The 22,951-nt window shown below is 37.5% G+C and overlaps 1 protein-coding gene across 2 annotated transcripts in view; it reads right to left on the reverse strand.

Moving 5' to 3' along the window:
- Positions 1-82: 82 nt before the first annotated feature.
- Positions 83-22,951, reverse strand: part of RAB5A (RAB5A, member RAS oncogene family) — a 29,931-nt gene continuing 7,062 nt past the window's right edge. The window contains exons 3-6 of one of the 2 annotated variants that reach the window (XM_079922658.1): positions 7,186-7,337; positions 6,756-6,878; positions 5,154-5,247; positions 87-1,534 (exon numbers count right to left, since the gene is read on the reverse strand). In XM_079922658.1, coding sequence (XP_079778784.1) covers positions 1,419-1,534; positions 5,154-5,247; positions 6,756-6,878; positions 7,186-7,337 — 485 coding nt within the window. In that variant the 3' untranslated portion in view covers positions 87-1,418. Of the gene's footprint in view, positions 1,535-5,153; positions 5,248-6,755; positions 6,879-7,185; positions 7,338-22,951 lie in introns of both variants that reach the window. The other variant, XM_079922659.1, reaches the window with a different exon arrangement.

Here is a 22,951-nt window from a genome sequence, read left to right on the forward strand (position 1 = left end):
TAGTAAAGGAAATATAAAAGCAGACTGTGGGTTATACAGTACCATTTATATATGTTCACTGTTTCATGCCAAAAAAGAGAAAAACCAGTACCTGCTTTTTGTACCACTTTATTCCAACCTGAGCACCTCAATATAAAACTAAACACTGGTGAACTGTTTTCCTTACTAATTTTGAATTACTGTAAATGTACAAGTTCTGCTAGCAGTTCAACATTTAAATAGATTAAATCATCTCTGACACATGGTAAATTTCATATAATGAAAATACCTAAAACAATTAGTGCAATATACTGAACTGATCAAAATAAAATGAACTTTGGAAAACAAGGCTGCAAGATTGTTACTAACATATCCAATACTTATGTTACAAATTACTGGTACATTGTTTATTATGGTTCTAGCCAGGTAGGAACAATTCAAGCCCCTTCCTTTCAAAGGGGGAGAGAAGGAAAAAATTAGCTGTTTTAGTAACTGTACATTTTGTATACTTTTAAGCAACTCTTAAATATTACAGAAAAGTAATAAACATATATGGAGACTACAACGCAGTACCCTATTTACAGTACAGCTGAAGATCGAATTTGAAATAATCAAGTTTGAATGTACATAATTGTTAGTGCATTGACTATTTCTATGTCCAAAGGGCACAAAAGCCCCTCCCTACTCCCAAAAAACAAAAGCTATGTAATGGCCAGCAGTGATTAAACAGAAATCACAGACACCTGGTTTGTTTCATTTTTGTTGAAGAACTTACATGTTTGAAGGGAACACTATTCTTTAAGATGCATTTTATCAGTTTTCATATTCCTAAAATAAGACAGTTACATATGATTTTTTTTTTTTACTCCATTTAAAAAATAACAGGACTAGCTATAATTTAGATGCCACTGATGTTCATTTTTTCCTCCTGAAGATGTGGGAATGTTTCCTTGTGGCTAATTTGTTAAAATGTGGAATGTGTACTTTAAATAAGGATACTAAGTGAAATTACAGGTGGCTTGAATATCGTAGTTAAGCATAAATATCTTTAGAACCTCCTTCCAAAGAAAGAATTTTTTTTGGAAAGCCCAAATGAGTGAGTTCCAAATCTTTTTCACAGAACTGGCTGGTTAACTGTGGGTTCAGAGTCATCTGTTTATATCCCTGGTGAAGAGAAATGAGTCCCGCTAACATTCCAAGGAAATAAGTGTACACACAGCTCTCATCTTCCCCTTTCACTGCTGAAACATTAGTCAGAGGGTCACATGCATGTTATTAAAAATTAAGTTCAAAACACTTAAAATAATTCTGTATTAGAAACTTGACTATCGTAAGTCTCTTCTTTTTGGAAGTCATACTGGGCTGGTTAAATGCTCCAATTCCACTGTTATTAACAATTAGGAAGCAGAAGAACATTCCAGTTAGTTTAAACTGGAGGTTTAGTTACTACAGCACTGACTCCTGGTTGGCTGCGTGGGTTCAGTAAGGTCTACTCCTCTTCCTCTGGCAGAATTTGCTCCTGGATTCTGTGGTTCATTTTTCGGCAACTTTTTAGCTGAGAGATAAATTATCAGAATAAACACAATTAGAATAGCTGTATTTAATTCTTTATATAGATTCACTTAACAATACCAGAAAAGTTGTACTTTAAAGAAAATCTAAGTAAGTTCCTAAAGATAATGGCCAGCCATTATGTTTATAATAAAGAAGCTCAGCTCCAACCCATCAATGTTCTCTGGACTGCCACAAACTTTCTGGAACAAGTCAGGATATAAACGAATACCATCACCCCAGGAGAACCTGTCCTCTACTGTGCAAATTATTACCCCACATCACAACAGACTGTACCTCCTATTTTCTTCACTTATACACTTTACCCTTCAAACATCTATCATTTTCCTCTCTTGTGGCTGATTAAGAATCCTAATCTGATTCATTAGCAGCTCTTTTGAGATAGTGCCTTCAGGATCAAGTCCCTCTCATTAACAGGGACTTGATCCTGAAGGCACTATCTCAAAAAAACATTTTCCAATCTTGAGCCAGATAAGCATGGCTTGCCACACATTTGGACAAAGCCCCACAACTGGTAGTTATGGCTTTAGCTTTGCTAAGTTCTATGGAGCTTAACAGCTGTTCTCTGGAGTATGGCTCCCACTGATGAGAAAATGTACCAGCTAGATGTAGTCTGCTTGGATCCCAAAGTTCCTTGATGTGTTGGGATTCATTAAACATTAAATATCTCTAAGAGCACCGACTGTAAGGGTGGCTAGACACACTGGTTTCTATCAGCCTTGGGGATACATCATTGAGGTAAGACTCTAGCTTTACCTTAGCTGTGAGGTTATACAAAAGCTGAACAAGATCTACCTCAAAATCTAAATGCCTAGTTGTGTTCTGGATCTTTTACAGTTTCTTTGTTGTAATATTCCACGATAGCATTAATCATCTTTAGAATCCTAGATGCTGGGCTGGGCAATGAATCTGGGAGCCAGGAGCACTGAGGTTTGGGAAGAAAAGTGTTCCCTTGGGCCACTTCTCTAGGAATGGCTCTAGGAATGGTACTGTAAATGGTAATAAAATGGTAAATTTCCAGTCAAATGTATTTACAAACAAAGCCCCGCCAGGACAAAGAGTAGGCTAACATTACAAACTTTATTATAATTAATACCAAATTAGGTTTTGGACTAAGTGATCATTTCTCCCTTTGGCATACTTCTGGCAAGGGCTTTTTGTAATTAGATCTGAGTGAAATTAGGAGGCTGAAAGAATTAAACTGGAATGAGGAACCTTTAACTTGTATTGGTTAATTTTTATTGTGTGAAGATGAACTACAACATATCTTCAGGGGGTCTCAAAAGAAGTAGTCTCCTGTCTCCTATCTTAGTGAGTGCTACCCAAAGCGAAGCTGGTACTATCTGCTTTGTATATAGATAACTGCAGCTTACCAACCTGACCCTGAATTGATTAGGACTGTGAGAAGCTACAATTCCTGAATCAAGTTAAGGAAGATGTGCAATGAAAAAAGCCACTGAAGGACTTCCCTGGTGGCGCAGTGGTTGGGAATCCGCCTGCCAATGCAGGGGGCACGGGTTCGAGCCCTGGTCCGGGAGGATCCCACATGCCGCGGAGCAGTTGAGCCCGTGAGACACAGCTGCTGAGCCTGTGCTCTAGAGCCCGCGAGCCACAAGTAGAGAAAGCCCGCGCACAGCAACGGAGACCCAACACAGCCAAAAATAAATAAAATAAATTAAAAAAAAAAATGTGGTTGTGATTTAAAAAAAAAAAAGAAAAAAGCCACTGAAGACCTTATCAAATTAAAAGCAGATGATAAATTTATTGTAGACTCCTACTAAACAAGTGTACTCTACTTGGGAACCCATCAAAAGTATAAATATGGGGCTTTCCTGGTGGCGCAGTGGTTGAGAGTCCGCCTGCCAATGCAGGGGACACGGGTTCGTGCCCCGGTCCTGGAGGATCCCACATGCCACGGAGCGGCTGGGTCCGTGAGCTATGGCCGCTGAGCCTGCGTGTCCGGAGCCTGTGCTCCGCAACGGGAGAGGCCACAACAGTGAGAGGCCCGCATACCGCAAAAAAAAAAAAAAAAAAAAAAAAAAGTACAAATATGAGTTCACTGTGTGATTTATTTAAGTTACTAATGGAGAGGTTACAACTCAATTTACACTTGGAGTTTCTTTCAAGGAAAGAAACATTCTAATTTTAGAAAAGTAAATAAGAGCTCTAATACGTAGGCTACTTTCTGACTGAAAGAAATAACCTTATTAGCAAGTCTAAATAAAAGGTACAAATTAAACAAAGCCCATCTGGTGGAGTCTTAATAGCATCAGAAAGGTTTAAAAGTTCAGCCTGATTTGAAGGCCCTATTATCTCCTTGTTTCCCAACTTTTCAGATGTGGTTGTGGGTGTGATCTGTCCCATTTATTAAAAAAAAAACAAAACAACTATATATTTGTCTCATAATCCTTCAAAACTATGCTGGTATTTCCCTAATAAAATGCAAGCCTGAGTTTCTCAGGAAAATATTTTACACAGGCAAGTTTTTCCCTAAATGAAGCTGCCACTAAACTCTCTCACCTAGTGAAAAATAATATGACAGTACCTGCAGCTCTTATTGGGTTTTCTTTAGCCTCTGAATCAGCTGTTCACTGGTTAATTTGTATGACTTCAGTATGAAAGAATACTTATTTGGGACCAAGGATGTGGACACCCCAGTTAATAATCACTGCTGTATAATAAAAGATGTTGTGGGATGAGATGAGCGCTTGGCACACGGACATTGTGGACGCAGCAGACTGTGAGAGCCACCACAGTAGACCCCTCCCATGGGATCTGCACCTGAAAACTACTAGGAGGCAGCTAGGGTCAATAAAAATCTTTTAATTGTTGTTATAGAAGAAAGAAGGCTTCAACTTCATCACCTATAATCAACGACTGTGCAACAGCAATCATTATTAGTTAAAAGTACTTAGAGGAAAGGTAAGAGCACAGTGTGGGATCAAATGACCATCGAGGCAATAGAAAGCCTGGATATTGTTTTGCTTTCCCTTGTTCTCTCTGTGCCTCAGTGCTTTGAAACTTTCTCCATTACAATATTTGCGTTAAAACAATTTGTAAATCTGTATGTACAATGTACTTGTCTGTGTTATAGTTGTCAGTAATCAATGATTTAAAAAGAACCTGAAAAATAAACAAAAATAGTGTTCAGAGCAATGGAGAGATGAAAATAGTTATTGATCAGTAAGAAACAAATCTCATCATGTCTATATGTTGCACTGAAAAACATTACTGAGTTTATCTTCCTTTTATATAAAAACTATAATCTAATAGAAAAACATGTATTTATCCAAATTTTTCAGTGAAATCTTTAGAAAATCTATCTGCTTGAACTATCAGCTCCAAGTTCAGGCTTTCAACCCACCTAGAAGAAACTTAACTAAACTGAAAGCACTGCAACCTAATGGGTAATAATTTTTCAAATTTAACAATATGCCTAACAAAGTAATGCTTCTGGAAGAAATCTAGGATAGTAGTATAATCATTAAAAACAAAACAAAACAAAATTCCAAGAATTAAAAAAAAGACAGTCAAACCAAATATGCCCCCAGTGTAACTTGTTCTACCTTTATTTTTACTGTTTGCAAAAAAGTTAATCTTACCTATTGCCATGAATATTTCATTTACATTCATTGATGTTTTAGCTGATGTCTCCATAAATAATAAACTGTTGTCATCTGCATAGGACTGTGCTTCCTGTTTATAGAACAAAAATTGAGATATATCCTTTGCACATACTATTACTATACCTGCCTTATTTTTGTTATAGAAAAAAAGAGGCTTCCTTATTACTACTCCAACTTGATCACCTACAACCAACAACTGTATAATAAGCAATTATTTATAGTTAAAAGTAAAACAAAGGTAACCACTGCGTAGTTTATAATTTCCCTTTTGCCTTAACTTCTTGCACAATCCCATCCTACTTTATCTGGTCTCACATTAAATCTACTTTCAGATGATGAGTTTCGGAGAGAGGGACAACAATCCTAAATATAAAACTCTCTTTGATCTTTATGGCAATTTTACCTATGCTCGTTATTTACAAGGAAGGTAAAGGGAAACCAAATGTTTAACACCGGCTTCAGCCACTAAATGGTACCCTTGTATTTAATTCTGAATGACTTCTACAAGCAATATTTTAATTTTGAATGTCATGAATCATTCCTTTGAAAATTCTACAAGCAGCATTTTAATTCTGAATATGTCATGAATCATTCCTCTGAAAATTCTATTACTACTTTACGTTGTCATGCTTTACAGTTTACGTGTATTATTGCCTTTGATCCTCACAGCTGTTGTGAAGAACAACCAATTATCATTCCAATTTGATAAAGAAAATAAATGAGTTTCCTTTGAAATGTTATGTGACAGGGCCACTTGTGACTATAATGTAAGTGCGCTATCTGCCTCTCTATGCTGAGGAGGTAACTATCTTAGAAAGAGTAACAGATACTATACCTCACATGGTTGTCACCAGAATTAAATGAAACCACATGTGCAGATTCTCAGTTTACTACCTAATAGTGCAAGAAATATTAGTGCCCTTTCTCCCAGTACGTGTACTCCATCATCAAAAAAGAACATTAACCCATCACTGATATTATACATATAATGGCCACAACCAAACTTCTCTGGTAGAGAAGCTGAAGAGCAAGAGGAGGGGAAGTTTTAAAATGTCTAACTAGAGACATTGCTTTATTTTAAATGACAGTACTTTATTTTGCAGCTGGGAACACTCTTAATTAGCTATATTAGATAACATACACACTGGATTTAAGCTTTTATTTTTGAAGGCCCTTTTAAGAACCACCACATATATGTATGTGTGTATGTGGGTATGTATATGTGTGGTGATATATATAGGTAGTTAAAAAAAGTTAGGAAGGATACTAAAGTTATACGTGGGGTTGGAGGGATTAGGGTAGGAGGCAATCACCTTTTGCTTTATATATTTCCACACTGTTTGTGAACAATTACTTCTTTTGTAATTGTTTAGGTCGACAAAATCTTTGAATCAACTTATATATTACAATTAAATAAAGATATTAAAAAATTCAGGTTTATCATGAGATTTTATTACATAGTACACATCTGGCTAAAAACTTTTTATCATTTGCATCGTTTTAAAATTGTAACTGTAATTCAAGTGTGGGTACAGAAGAAAAATATGCGCCTCCAAGTGAAAGTTAAATTCAACATACCTGGAAATCGACAGCTCTTTTATTTGCGAGGTCAGCCTTGTTTCCTGACAAAGCTATAACAATGTTAGGGCTGGCCTGCCTCTGAAGCTCTTTAACCCAGTTTTTGGCTCTGGCAAAGGACTCCTGGGAAACAAAGAAACAGCTATTCGGCACAGGCTCAAAGAATGGCTAGGGAGTGTGTCTGTGGGGCGAGGCTTTAAAGACTGTCCAGTGTGACTCCTGGAAAGCAATTCTTAGCACTACTGTAGTAGCTGAGACAATTGCATCTTATTTTTTAAAATCAGCTTCTCTATTTCATAAAAGCTTTGGCAGAAATGTCATGCTTGGCTAACAAAAAAAGATTAAGAAAAAATCTTTTCTATAATTGAAATTCTGAATACCAAAAATGGATACTCAAACAAGTTTCTTTGTAGAATGCATTTCTACTTACCTCGTTTGTGATATCATATACAACTATGGCTGCTTGTGCTCCTCTGTAGTACATCGGTGCTAGGCTATGGTATCGTTCTTGACCAGCTGTATCCCATATTTCAAACTTTACTGTTGTGTCATCAAGACACACCGTTTGAGTTAGAAAAGCAGCTGAAAGAAGAAAATGTCTGCAATAAGTTTATCATTTTCCTACTAATATTTTAATACTACAGAAAACACCTAGAAACCTGATATACTGCATACCCACAGTTAATAGTGGCTTTAAATACCTGTAAGATCTATGCTTCAAAGCTAGATAAATATATGCTTACATATAAAAACCTTCATAGTAAAATCACAGCTTGAAAGTGTTTCCTACATTCTTAAAAAGTGTGTTGTAATATTAAATAAGTTTTTTAAAGTTCTTAAATTGTTTTACAAATTGTGTATCTAAAAACTTTAAATTGTAACATGACTTAAGAAATATATATATTTTCTTTCTTTCTTTCCTTCTTTCTTTCTTTCTTTTTTTTTTTGTGGTACACGGGCCTCTCACTGTTGTGGCCTCTCCCGTTGCGGAGCACAGGCTCCGGCCATGGCTCACGGGCCCAGACGCTCCGCGGCACGTGGGATCCTCCCGGACCGGGGCACAGAACCCGCGTCCCCTGCACCGACAGGTGGATTCTCAACCACTGCGCCACCAGGGAAGCCCATTGATATTCTTGAAAAACTGGGGGGAAGGTGGATCAGCATACCTATAACTACCATCTATACTGACAACAGCATACCTCTTGCTCCATTCTCCTGGGTTTAATTGGCATAATCTGGGAATTTAGTCCCAGTCCATTACCACTAAATCAATATATTTTTTATATTATTCCATCAAAACATCGACACTAATTTTTATAATCGTTATTACCTCAACCTAGACTTAATTTGTTTAATAGAGATTCAATATTAACTCCTAGCTTTCATTCCTTGCCTTATGGATTTTGTGATTTGTACTTTTTCCACCTGTTCTTTTCTGAGATTTTAATCTTAATAATAAAGTAACATTTTATAATGATATTCCTCCTTTTAAAATTAAGAGATTGCTGTCACATCCTGCAAAGAATTACTGTATCATTTATTTTCTCAATTGCTTCCTGAGAACAATATGAAGTAAAATGTCTATTATAAGTATGATTCTCTTGGCTCTAAGAATAAACATCAGGAAAAACACCACATGGATGCTTCTGAAAATAAGTTGACTTATAAGAGGTACATGATAATCAAGTGAATTGAACTTTAAAATATAACTCTTAGAGTAAGTTTTTAGATGTTGTTAGCTGCACCAAAGACCTACACACAGCCATTTTCCCCAGCATGCTGGCCAACAGTAAGAACACCTTACAGTTCCTTTCTTTCATTAACTTTGGTAGTTAAACCCTGCTGCTCTATCACTCAATTTTAGCTGGTAAGCTCTTTCCTTTTTCTTTCAGCTCAAGATGTATTCAACTCCTCTGAAACTGGCATAGAATTAAGTTATAAAGTTTTCAAAAACTCTGTCCTCCCATGCAAGAGAATTATGATCCAATCCTGTAAATTGTAGCAGTTTACGAGTGATGTTAATCTTAAGAGATTTACTAGTTAATACCAATGTGCTGAATAAACCAAGTCTAATTTGATTTACATCTCTTCTATATTAGACATAACATTTATTTTCTGTGCTATTTTTATTAGGTCAACTGACTGCTGTACTGGCTTTGGTATCAACAAACTATAATCTTCTCAATTTTGCAACCATCATGATTGGAAATTTCTTTATTTTGAGTTAATTCTATTAGGGTTCTGTGAATTCTCACAATTGGCTAGTCATATTTAAAATATACTCCAATTCAAACTTCTTTTACCATCCAAAATTAGCAAAAATATCCATTTTTAAAAATCCTGTATTTATGATAAAGGATACCAAGAAAGTACTATGTCACTTTTTCCCAGTCACGAAAAGTTCTCATGCAGAATCAGTATTTTTATTTATTTACTTTTTTTTTTTTTTTGCGGTACGCGGGCCTCTCACTGCTGCGGCCTCTCCCGTTGCAGAGCACAGGCTCCGGACGTGCAGGCTCAGCGGCCACGGTTCACGGGCCCAGCCGCTCCGTGGCATGTGGGATCTCCTGGACCGGGGCACGAACCCGTGTCCCCTGCATCGGCAGGCGGACTCTCAACCACTGCGCCACCAGGCAGTTAAGAATCCGCCTGCCAGTGCTGGGGACATGGGTTCTAGCCCTGGTCCGGGAAGATCCCACATGCTGCAGAACAACTAAGCCCATGCGCCACAACTACTGAGCCTGCGCTCTGGAGCCCGCGAGCCACAACAACTGAAGCCCACGTGCCACAACTACTGAAGCCCGCCCGCCTAGAGCCCGTGCTCCACAGCAAGAGAAGCCACCGCAACGAGAAGCCTGCGCACTGCAACGAAGAGTAGCCCCCACTCACCGCAACTAGATAAAGCCTGCATGCAGCAACGAAGACCCAACACAGCCAAAAGTAATAAATAAAATAAATTTTTAAAAAATGTATCAAGCGTCCATTCCATCCTCAAGCCTGAAACCTGCACTTTGCACAAAGCTCTTAGGGCAATCTCTCTAAACCTAGAAACCAGAAGAGAATGTCCACCATCATGATTATGTAATATCACTTCAGATATTCTTATAATAATTAATGTAATAAATTATTGGAAAGAGACATTATTTGGAAGAGGCAAGAAGCCTGAAATGAAAATCCAAAGGCGTCAGCTAAAATAAAGCACATAGTAAATTCCTTAAATTGGCTGGAACAGATCAAAGAAACAGCCTTACAAACACAGGCAGTGACCAGATTTCAGTGTTATGCTGGGAGGAGACGGGATCCCTATCAAATTAACAAAGAATAAGAACAATCAATTCACTCAACTCCTCTCAGAAGCCATCCTTCATCACACCCTTTTAAGCAGGTCCTACCTTTGTGCTCCCAGAGTTCCCTATGCAAGAACACGTTTCACACTTTATAATCACTGGTTTACATTATCTTCTCCTAGACTAGAAGTTCCTTGAGAAACTAGCTATTCTTGTCCATATTCAATATCTAAAATAAATCTCAGTTCATATAAATGTCCAAAAAGTTTGCTGAAATCCATGAAAGATATGTACAACTATTAGGGGGCTATTTTGACTAGATACAGTTCCCAAATGGGAAAAAATAGGTATTTCAAAAGGCCTCTCTCTACTCAAGTTATTATGTAACAAACACAATCTCAAAGTACCAACAAGATCTTTTTACCTGGGTAACACCATACTGTTAATGTGATATGATAAAAAGAGCATAATTACGGGGGGAGGAGAAAAAAGACCAATATTAGAGGCCAGTGGAATGAGTTTTAGGGTACAGTCAAAAACACATTAGAACTACTTAGAAGTGCTGTAGTGCCACAAGGGCAGAAATATAGGAATAGGATAACCCAGTATTATAAACATTATATAACACAAAGACCATCAAGATTTTCCAAAGTTCTCAAGGTTTCAAATACTACCAAAGTATTTAACTTCCCCCATAAAAGTCAGTGAAGTACAGCTGACATCTTCAAATCCTCAGTGCTTCTAAAAGTACATTACTAGTCCTTTACAAAGTTGTAAAAATAAACTCTAGCACTCAAAATATAAACTACTACATAAATACTGTAGCAACATTAACCAACCACCAACTTACCTGAATCTGCAAAACCACTTTAATTTATCCAAAACGTCTATTTTCTGGCTAAGAACCATCACTTTCTTAGACCTCTTCATTTTCTCTTCACTTCCATCACCAGCACTAGCAGTTGGTTTTCTTTTCGGGCCCACATTTCACAAAGAAACAGCTTTTATCACTTCGAGAGTTACTGTGTACGCGACGACAAGTAAAGAAAAACAAAGCTGCGTTGAGATGCAGGTGCTGGCCTGTCTAATAGGCTTCCTCTTTGGGCTTCCACGATCAGTTCCTATTTGCAAGCTTGGCAGTAAGCAAGTAACACTTCAGTCTCAGCAAAACTACAAATTACTGAATGACAGACCTTGGGGTCAGCTGAGAGTTGGTGAAACTGTAAATGTTAAACCTGCAAATACCAAAGGCCTATAATGTGTAAGACCTCGATAAATAGTAAGCAAGGAGGAGACACTGCAATACACTGGGCAAGGGAAAGAACACCCAAAATCAATAGCATTAACCAAAGGTTAACAACTCATAAAAAAAAGTTTAAACTAACACCTAAAATGATTCTACATGAACTAAACAGAAGGGCAAAAAAGGAAAAACCAAGGAACCAGTATCACCCCAACCCTCAACTTATTATTTTATCATATTTGATAGAAAAGAATTACTTTATTAGAACTGACCAAAAATCCTATAAGACTATCAGGTTTGATTATATAAAAATTAAAGACTTCAGGTTTGTAAAACATGTATCATACACTCAAAACACAAGGACAAACTCATTTAGAAAAATTTCTATAGTGGATATTATGAGATTAATTTTTAATATGTAGAAAGCTCATATAAATCTTAACTCCAAAAGCATCAAAGATAAATGTGCAAGAAAATCCACAAAAGGCATGTAACACAGAAAAAAATCAACACCACTAGTAATCAATGAAATCATCCTCACAGCAAAAATAGTTAAGTATTATCCCTTAACTTAGCAAAATTAAAAAATGAAAATAAAAGAGTGTAGCAAAAACTGATGCTCTGCTGGAGATACTGTATTAACTGTTTTGAAATAATTTTGCCAACATGTGGCAAAGCCATGAAAACTCTATTTGTTAACCTAGTATCTTATGGAATCTCTAAAAGATGATATGGGAGCAGGAGCGTAGGGAGAACACCTTTAAGTTCAAAGTATTTTTGTATTTAATAATAAGAAATAACCTAATGTATAAGTGAAAAGGCACTGATGGTTTGGTTAAGTATTAAGATGCAACTAAATTTAAAATACTAATAAAATGACCTCTTAATTGCCAAAAAGTAAAAAAAAGAAAAACAAAAAACCCCACATACATACACACACACACAAATATATATATATACATACATACATATATATATAAAAATATTTTTTTTCCCATGACTATGTCCTCCCTTACATAAAACTTTCATGGAAGTGGTGGATTTGATGCCCTGTTAAAACTGAAAGGATATAGTTGTTAGAGAGGGGAAGAGCCTTGTTCAACATCTCAGATGCTGATCAGGGGCTTGTGAACATAAAATCCAAGTTAGAGGTTGTTTGGAGGTGAGGTGTAGGGGAAGCAAAGGTTTTTAGAGCCAAGTAATTCAATGGTTGGGTTCGATGGATCTGGATCAAACTTCAGGGACAAAGATGGTAGAAACTGACCAACTGGCATCAAGAACAAGGTATCAAAGTTATCTGTGAAGGAAGAAATTGGTTTGTTGGGAAAATGACTATCAGTGGCAGTAGTATTATAATACAATATAATGAATTTTATCAGATAATATAATGAATTTTATCAGACAGATGAGCACTGACTTCAGATGATAAAATCGTACACAGACAAAGATATGGATGGTCTATGGCAGTGGTCCCCAACCATTTTGGCTCTGGGGACCAGTTTCATGGGAGACAATTTTTCCACAGATTGGGGGAGAGGGGTTCAGGAGGTAATGCGAGCCATGGGGAAAGATAGGGAGCAGCAGATGAAGCTTCACTTGCTTGCCTGCCGCTCACCTCCTGCTGTGTGGCTCGGTTCCTAACAGGTCACGGACCGTTACCAGTTTGCGGCCCTGGGGGTTGGGGACCCCTGGTCTATGGGACTTCCCTGGTGGTGCAGTGGCAAGAATCCACCTTAAGATGCAGGGTAGGTGGGTTCGATCCTTGGTAAGAGAACTAAGATCCCACATGCCGCAGGGCAACTAAGCCCGCAGGCCACAACTACTGAGCTTACACGCCTCAACAAGAGAGCACGTGTGCTGCAAACTACAGGACTCACGCGCTCTGGAACCTGTGTGTCGCAGCTAGAGAGAAGCTCACGCGCCACAATGAAGAGCCTGCAAGCCACAACGAAAGATCCTGCATGCCGCAACTAAGACCCAAAGCAGCCAAGAATAAATAAAATAAATAAATAATAAATGATAAATCTTTAAAAAAAGAATATATGGATGGTCTAAAAGCCAACAACGGCCAAAATAAAAGCTGCGGCCATTTTTTATTTTCAACTGTATATGTGTATAGAAGAGAGTACCCAGTAGACCATGGCAGCAAAGAAGATGAAGACCACGTATTCTTGGAAGAGTTACAGTTCAACTAACGCAAGGAGGAAGGTAAGAAAGGGGATAAAAATAGATTGGGGCAGAAAGGAAAGCGTACACAGTGATTAAGCCCAAACAGAAAACACTCCAAAAGCCTGGCAACAAAGTATAAATATATACTTTGATCTCTATATGATCTCTATATACAAAACATAGAGATCATATATAAAAGATGGCCATACATGGGCTTCCCTGGTGGCGCAATGGTTGAGAGTCCGCCTGCTGATGCAGGGGACGCAGGTTCGTGCCCCGGTCCGGGAAGATCCCACATGCCACGGAGCGGCTGGGCCCGTGAGCTATGGCCGCTGGGCCTGCGCGTCCGGAGCCTGTGCTCCACAACGGGAGAGGCTGCAACAGTGAGAGGCCTGCGTACCACAAAAAAAAAAAAAAAAAAAAGAAAAAAGATGGCCAAGAAGCACATGAAAAGCTGCTTACCATCACTAATTATTAGAGAAATACAAAACTACAATGAGGTATCACCTCATACCAGTTAGAATGGGCACCAGAAAATCTACAAACAACAAATGCTGGAGAGGGTGTGGAGAAAAGGGAACCTTCTTGTACTGTTGGTGGGAATGTAAATTGATACAGTCACTATGGAGAACAGTATGGAGGTTCCTTAAAAAACTAAAAATAGAATTACCATATGACCCAGCAATCCCATTACTGGGCATATACCCTGAGAAAACCATAATTCAAAAAGAGTCATGTACCACAATGTTCACTGCAGCTCTATTTACAATAGTCAGGACATGGAAGCAACCTAAATGTCCATCAACAGATGAATGGATAAAAAAGATGTAGCACATATATACAATGGAATATTACTCAGCCATAAAAAGGGACGAAATTGGGTCATTTGTAGAGACGTGGATAGATCTAGACTGTCATACAGAGTGAAGTAAGTCAGAAAGAGAAAAACAAATATCATATATTAACGCATAACGCATATATGTGGAACCTAGAAAAATGGTAGAGATGAACCGGCTTGCAGGGCAGAAACAGAGACACAGATGTAGAGAACAAACGTATGGACAACTAGGGGGGAAAGTGGTGCAGGGGGTCATGGTGGTGAAATGAATTGGGAGATTGGGACTGACATAGTATGTATAGTATGTATTAAATGGATAACTAATAAGAACCTGCTCTATAAAAAATTTAATAAAATTCAAAAATAAAGATGGCATAAATTAATCAAACAAAAAATAAAAAGATGGCCATATTCCCAAAGTAAATCCAACTTATGAGATGATCTATATAAATACTCATCATATTGAACTCATTCTTAAAGACCAATAAGCATCTGATAAGGACTGATATCCAGAATATACACAAAACTCCTACAACTTAGCAACGCAAAAATCCAAACTACCCAATTAAAAAAATGGACAAAGGACTTTAATAAACATTTCTCCAAAGATAAATGGCTGGGAATTCCCTGGTGGTCCAGTGGTTAAGGCTTGGCACTTTATCTGCTGAGGCCCAGGTTCGATCCCTGGTCAGGGAACTAAGATCCCACAAGCCATGCAGCATGGCCAAAAAACCAAAAAACATACGCACACACACACACAACCACACGGCCAAGAAGCACATGAAACGATGCTCAACATCACTAACAGGAAAATGCAAATCAATACCACAATGAGATACCACTTCACACCCATCAGAATATCTATTATCAAAAGGGAAAACAAGAGTTCCCAGGATATGGAGAAATTGAAACCCTTGTGCACTGATGGCGGGAACATAAAATGGTACAGCCACTGTGGAAAACGGTATAGAAATTCTTCAAAAATACTAAACACAGAATTTCCATATGATCCAACAATTCCACTTCCAGATATATGTCCAAAAGATGTGAAAGATATTTGTACACCAATGTTCACAGCAGCGTTATTCACAATAGCCAAAAGGTGGAAGAGACCCAGGAGTCCATCAAAGGATAAAATAAGCAAAATGTTGTATATACATAAAATGGAATATTATTCTGACTTAAAAAGGAAGAAAAATTTGACACGTTTACAAGATGGATGAACCTTGATGACACGCTAAGTGAAAAAAGCCAGTCATAAAAGGACACTATCATATAATTTCTCTTATAAGAGTGAGGTTCCTAGAGTAGTCAAATTCAGACAGAAAGTAGGATGGTATTTGCCACAGGTGGGGGGCGGAGTGGGGAAATAGGGAGTTATTGTTTAATGGATAGGGTTTCAGTTGGGCAAGATAAAAAAGTTCTGAAGATGGACATGATGTTTGCACAACAATGTGAATACACCTAATGCCATAAAACTGCACACTTAAAATGGTTAAAACTGTAAAATTTTTATTACGTGTATTTTACCACAACAAAAATCATTCAAGCAACATCTAAAGATAATTGTTGCCAAATGAACGCAATCTTGGAAAATATTAATGATACATAGGGAAGTCTGCATGAAGTCATGCATAATGAGGATCAGTTTTTCTCCAACATTATCTAGGAGGAAGATATACTTTTTAAAAGACTAATTCATGCAATTTTTTTCAGAAATAATATGGGAGTAACAGAGGTCAATGTGTTTTTCTTTTACTATTATAGCTTGACAGTTACTCTTAAAGGACACCCAACTCTTCTAAGGGAATCACTAGCCAGGACATAAGCTAGTCACATGTCACTAGTTGAACATTATCATACTAATATTTCTGATAGTACATTAATGTACACTGTTTTAAAATTAGTCGTAGGAGTTTGAACTTGGTTAGTATAAAGTTAGTATCCCAAACCCAATCACCCTAGAATGAACTGATAAAACCAATATTTGAACCTTCAAGGCTGAGAGTCTGTGGTTACCACACCAAGGGCACAATCCTTAAAGTCTTTACTCACCTGATGGGTTTTATATAACAATCATGTTCCAAATACTAAACTGGGAAGCAGAATGAAGGCACACATCACAAAGAGGAAAGGTGAAGAAATGGGAGAAAGGGGAGAGGCTGTTAAAAGCTATTAGCTAGTATCAGACAAATGCTCCCCAACAAACATCAAGAGAAAAAGTTAATGAAATTAACTCAGCTTTAAGGGATATATGTCCATGAAAGACATTTAACAGACACTTTGTTAAATAGTTTAAACAGTATTTTAAAAAATTCCTATAATGTGCAAGCAAAGATGACTTCTGGTTCTGCATATAAGGAACTTAGAAGTCGCCACTCCATCCTGACAAATGAAAACCTAAGTAAACTGAAAAATCAACAGTTGTTCTTAGATCTGAAAAAGAAGTGAGGTCACAGGGCAATCTGTTGTCCCCCAAATTGGAGAGACAAGCCAGGTGGATACAGAAAACCACAACATGTAAGGGCAGAAACCTGAGGAAACCAGTGCTGGTGTAGGAAACTGTAATTGACAAATTGCTGGAGGTTAGGTATGGACAAATCTGAGTTAAAAACTCCAGGGGAACCCACCAGACACAGGGGAGGAGGGGGGCACCAGACTTTTGTGAGTTTTACATCCAGGAACTTGATCAGGTTCTCACAGTACATATCAGAGAAAAATCCCTGCCTGCTTCTGGCAAGGTAGGAGGAAAAGGAACCATTTTGAAATAAACCAGACTAGCATGTTCTTAACAAAGCCTGTCCCCATGAGAAACTAGTTAACTAGTTAACCTGTTGGAGTACTATCAGACTCTTAACTGACTTGGGGGAAGAAATATCCAACTCAAGCCAGTTCTATCCTTCCATGTGGGAGAAGGGAAATCTCTAATTCCAGTCCATTCTAGCCATCCTGTCTCAATCCAAGGGGGGTAGAAAAAAACTGATAACCACTTGTGAAGTTCACTGTTTAGACAAACAGGCTCACTAAAAGACAGACCTAATCACAGGACTGTAGAATGGTCCCCCCCCCACACCTCTTTACTGCACTACTAAAGGCCTATTTATGGCACTTGCTTTTACCCAGTATATCATATCCAGCTAGCAAGAAAAATCACAAGGCATACTAAAAGGCAAAACACAGTTTGAAGAGACAGAGCAAGCATCAGAACCAGGAACAGCAGAGATGCTGGAATTACCAGACTGGGAATTTAAAACAACTAGGATTAATGTGCTAAGGACCCTAATGGTAAAGACAGAATACAAGAATAGATGGACAATGTCAGCAGAGAAATGGAAATCTTAAGAACACCCCAAAATTGCCAGAGGTCAAAAATACCATAAGAGAAATAAAGAATGCCTTTGATGGGCTTATTAGATGACTGCACATGACTGAGGAAAGAACCTCAGACCTTGAGGTCTATCAATAGTAACCTCCAAAACTGAAATATAAAGAGAATAAAGACTGAAAAACACTGAACAGAATATCCAAGGACTGTGAGACAACTACAAAAGGTGTACTATATTCATAACGGGAATACCAGAAGAGAAGAAAGGAATAGAATATGTGAAGCAATAAAGACTGAGAATTTCCCCAAAATAATGTCAGACACCGAATTACAGATCCAAAAAGCTCAGAGAACACCAAGAAAGAGAAATGCTGAAAATTCTACTCCCAGGCATATAATTTTCAAACTAAAGAAAATCAAAGATAATGTGCAAGGATTGTGCCCTGGCTATTTTGCAAAGGAGGCCTCTTTCCCCCTTCTCCTTAGTGATATCCCTTCTCCATTTGGTTTAAGAACCTAGCACTTAATACTTCCCAAGTCTCAAGGAAATCTACCAGACTTTAAAAAAATTACTGGCCTTGAAAGTGACTCTTTTAATGCTTAGCAATAAGTCTATCCACTAAGTGAGCTTAAAATAAAAGTTCTGGGGCTTCCCTGGTGGCGCAGTGGTTGAGTCCGCCTGCCAATGCAGGGGACGCGAGTTCATGCCTCTGTCTGGGAGGATCCCACATGCCGTGGAGCGGCTGGGCCCGTGAGCCATGGCCGCTGAGCCTGAGCGTCCAGAGCCTGTGCTCCGCGGCGGGAGGCCACAGCAGTGAGAAGCCCGCATACTGGGGAAAAAAAAAAAAAAAAAAAAACCAAAAATGCAGAGATCAATGTACATAAGCATGGCAAAGATCTGTAAGTATGACGCTACCTTGAGTTAGTAAAATAGGATAACAGGCATTCTGTGTGTTGCTGGTTGGAGGGTGGTGTGGAAAAATGTATCAGAATTACAAAAGTATATAACCTAAGACACAGCAATCAACTTCGAGGAATTTATGTTACAGAAATACTTGGAATATGTGAGAAATGACTATGAATTAAATTATTCAATGCAGCACTGTTAACGTCCCAAAATATAAAACAATGTGCAAATCTGAAACTAGAACTGATAAAGCATATTGATTATGATCCATTCAAAGGAATGTTGATACAGCCAAGAAAAAAATGAGGATGCTCTTCATAAAATGATATGAGAAATCAGACTGTATTTTCCAAGATGGCCAGAAGATTTCACATACATTCTTGTGACAACATGACACTGACACTTTCCTCAAATCTGTACAAGCCTGTGATATGAACATAATTGACACTATCTATGTGAACTTCCGGGAGGTAGGTCATAAAAAGCTACCCAGCCTCTGCCTGGTATTTTGGGGATATTCATGTTTGAACCCAGCCATCATGCTGTGAGGAAACCCAAACCAGGTGGCAAGGCCACATGCAGGTGTTCTGGCTGACAGCCCCAGCTGAGGTCCCAACCAATAGCCAGAATGAGCTGCCAGATGTGTTGAGATGATTCTAGCCCCAGCACTGACTGTCACCCATGACATCAGAAAATCACCTAAGCCCACTCAACCCCCAGAAACAAAAGAGATAATAATTGTTTTAAATGACTAAGCTTTGGGTTCATTTGTTTCTGAGCAGTAGATAACTGGGACAGTATTAAAGTGAAAAATAAAAAGTATACTACAGTAGGTCTGGTATGTTTCAAATTGCATAAAAAGGAGAAAATACACAGATATAAATATAATAGTAACTTTGCAAGGACAAAGTAACACTACCTCTGGGAAAAAGAACTAAGTGGGTAGAAGACAGGAGGGAGACTTTTCGATGTCAACCATTTGAGATTTGACTTATAAGAACAAATCAATGAAATAATAAAAATGTGATACATGTGGAGGGCATAAAAATGAACACAGTGGTGCTCACTTTGGAACATGAGTGATTTGAATTTTTATTTAAAAATACTTTCACATTATTTTCCTTATATCAATAAATCGATATATAAGGGGCTCTGTACCTGCCAAGTACCACACATTTTATAACAGAATGCTTATGTCATGCATATCCTGACCCTAAACTTTATCAATTCCAGAATACAGGTGGCAATGAAGAAAGATCTGTCTTTAATCCCAGCTGTCACTTAGTTGCAAAACCTCAGGCAAATCACTTTTGTTGCCTCAGTTTCCTCATCTATAAGATTAGTATTTCCTCATATAGCTATGGTAAGGTCCAGATGACACTGTGAGAATGCTGTATGAGCTCTATGACTGCATCATATGACATGGAGCTAACTTAAAAATTACTTTACAAGCTATCCTAAAATTACCCTGTACTTCCTTGAAGTCACATTTTTCTAAAATTTACAAATTACTTATGAATACAATAGATGAGAAAGTTAGGATTGTCTAAGTTCAAGTTCCAGCCCTCTAATATTAAAGGACCCTATGTGTCCAAGATACATTCACATTACACCTCAAATAGAATTGGTATCAACTAAGTGGAACCCCTCTTGGCTCTCGTTCTATGTGAGGATAAATAACTTTTTTTTTTTATTGGCCGTGCTACATGGCACGTGGGATCTTAATTCCCCAACTAGGGATCGAACCCGCACCCCCTGGCTGTGGAAGCAGGAGTCCTAACCACTGAACCACTGAAATCCCTAAGTAACTATTTTTTTAACTGAGAAACGCTGAAGGTGCCTGATCATTAGAGTGACTACAGTCCCATATCATCAAGGTATCTCTTCTTTTTGAATCCAAAGAGTGACTGCTATCTTCAGCTTTGCAAACAGGCTAAAACCACAAATGACTGGTTCCTCATCCTGCTGTTACCCTTCCTCATCTATTACCTGGAAAAGAGGGTGAATGTTGTTCACCAGCACTTCCCTCAAATACTGTTTTGCAACACTTGTAAAATTCTAAGGATTATTTCTTATTTTCAAAATCCAATATGTGACTTCACTCTCATCTTGAGGAATTTAGTAATTTGGTAGTTGCAGTTCATGTTTACATCAAAATAGCCAATGATCAAAAATCAAACGCCTCTGGAATTACTCCTGCTGCCTTTCTCACTCTAATACATCCCTATTTGCCACCAAGAGGCCTGGCAACAAAAGGCTCTCAATGATAACTCCAAATGATGAATTAATTCAGCATGCATCGTAAGGAAGACTGCATATAAGTAACCTCAGATTACTATGGTGTAAGACCCAAAAGGTGGAAAGGTTAACTTTGGTTTCTAATATTTAGCACAGTGCTAGGAGGTTGGTAAATTTGTTGAGTAAATGAATTTCTGAAAAGCTTGATAATCTTATTTCCCAGCAAATTAGTGAATCAACAGAAGTAGTTCACCATACTTAGAGCTAACTGGCAAAATCATTCTACCAAACAGCTTTGAACACTTCAGCAACACCAGAGGGCATCGATGAATTAAGTAAGACAGGGCAAAAACAGACGTTCATGATCCCAAATTGTGAAATAAATTTTAAGAGGAAGAAAAGGTTTAACTATACTGATTGCATTGTTTAATGTGGAGGAGAGTACACACTTTAAAAAAAGTCTGCCCTAAAAGAATCCTTATTTAGCTTACTCTTCTCATTTTATAAATGTGTAAACAGTGCTGTTTGTAAAAGGAAGCCAGGATTGAAGCTAAGCTTATTGGCTCCTAATTCACAGCAATGCTTCAGTAGCCACATATGATAACATTTTAAACTGGAACACTGGGGAATAACTGATGTTAAGACTATTAAAATTTTTTGGGTCAGAACTGGTGCAAACATATAAAATACCAAATCTTTACCAATTTCTCCTAGTAATACAACCTATCTCAAATACTGAATATGTACTTTCTAGAAGGAAATATTATTATGCAGAAAGGTAATATTCTTTCAATTAGAACCAAAAGATAAACTCCCACAAATTTTAACTCTCACTGTAACAGAAAGAATAATGAATATTTCAAAAAGCATTTTTCTCATGAATTGCAAACTATATGCTGGTGGTTTGTCCCTAGGTCTTCTATCCTTTCTCAAAAGTACTTTTAATTGAAAACAATATGCAGATGCAAAAAGATAAAGGAAGTAAACAAATGCACAGATTACAATTACACAAACAAGTCTTTCTTACAGCTAACAAGTGAAGGGCAATAGTAGAAAGCTTACTACTACAGGAAAAACATGAGTTATTCAGATTTAAATTTTCTAGCTGCTTTTATTTTTCAGTTTAGGAAGCAAATTTAGTATGTACATACATGTCGTATTCTATCTAACTGTGTAATTTCTCTCTCTGAGAAAACTTCCAAAATATCTTAGTTGATGTGGGGAGCAGGCATTTAATGTAACATACATAAATAACCGCTTTTTTGAAAATCAACAAATGGTGGGAGGGTTAAGCAAGAATCTACCATACAGAACTTAAAGAAACTTAGTTGTATATGTTCATGCTATTTACTTGAAGGAATCTGCAAAAACTCCATTTTTGGAAAGGCTCAAATTTAGGAAGTACCTGCTCATAAAGTTTTTTACATCTCATTTGTTCCTATAAATTTTAATAAGAAACTTTATCTTCCAAGAGGAGAAAATCTGGACATAAAATTCTTTAACACTGTCAAATCCTAAATTGAATGCTCTGCACTAGGTGGAAAAGTCACGGTTCTAAAATAATGTCATGTCATGACAATACAACAAAAATATCAACAGTGATAAAAATGACTCAGCAAAAAGTAATGGTGGTGATGGTAATAGCTAATATTTAATAAGCATTTTACTCAATGCTAGGCATTGTGCCAAGAAATGTATATGCACTTTCATTTAATCCTTACCAAAAACCTCAAGTAAGGTACTATTATTTCCATTTCATATAAGACACAAATAAAGCTGGGTATGACTTGCCTCAGATGATACGTGGTATGTGCTGGAGCTAGAATTTTAAATCAAACAATGTGGATATAGAGCCGCTCGCCACCCCTTTCTTAACCACACGCTCGACTCTTAAGAAGGTCCTGGTTGTAAATTGATAAGGTAAGGTAAAAGACTGTTAATAATAACTTTGAAACCAACCTTGTTTTTCTTAATTTTAATAATTTTTCCCCCAGATGTTTTTGAATCTGAATAGAAGAACAAGTCCTGGTAGCCCCTTAGAGAAAACTGGACGGATGTTAAATATAGAATAAACTTTGTTCTTCCAGTAAAAACAACCCTGAAATAATTGTTTCAGACACTCTACCTAGGGTTAATAACTGCTGAAAATAGCTTAAAAAAGAAGGCACTTATTTCTTTAATTTCGTGTA

This window comes from Stenella coeruleoalba (assembly GCF_951394435.1).
Source record: "Stenella coeruleoalba genome assembly, chromosome: 5".
NCBI lineage: Eukaryota > Metazoa > Chordata > Mammalia > Artiodactyla > Delphinidae > Stenella > Stenella coeruleoalba.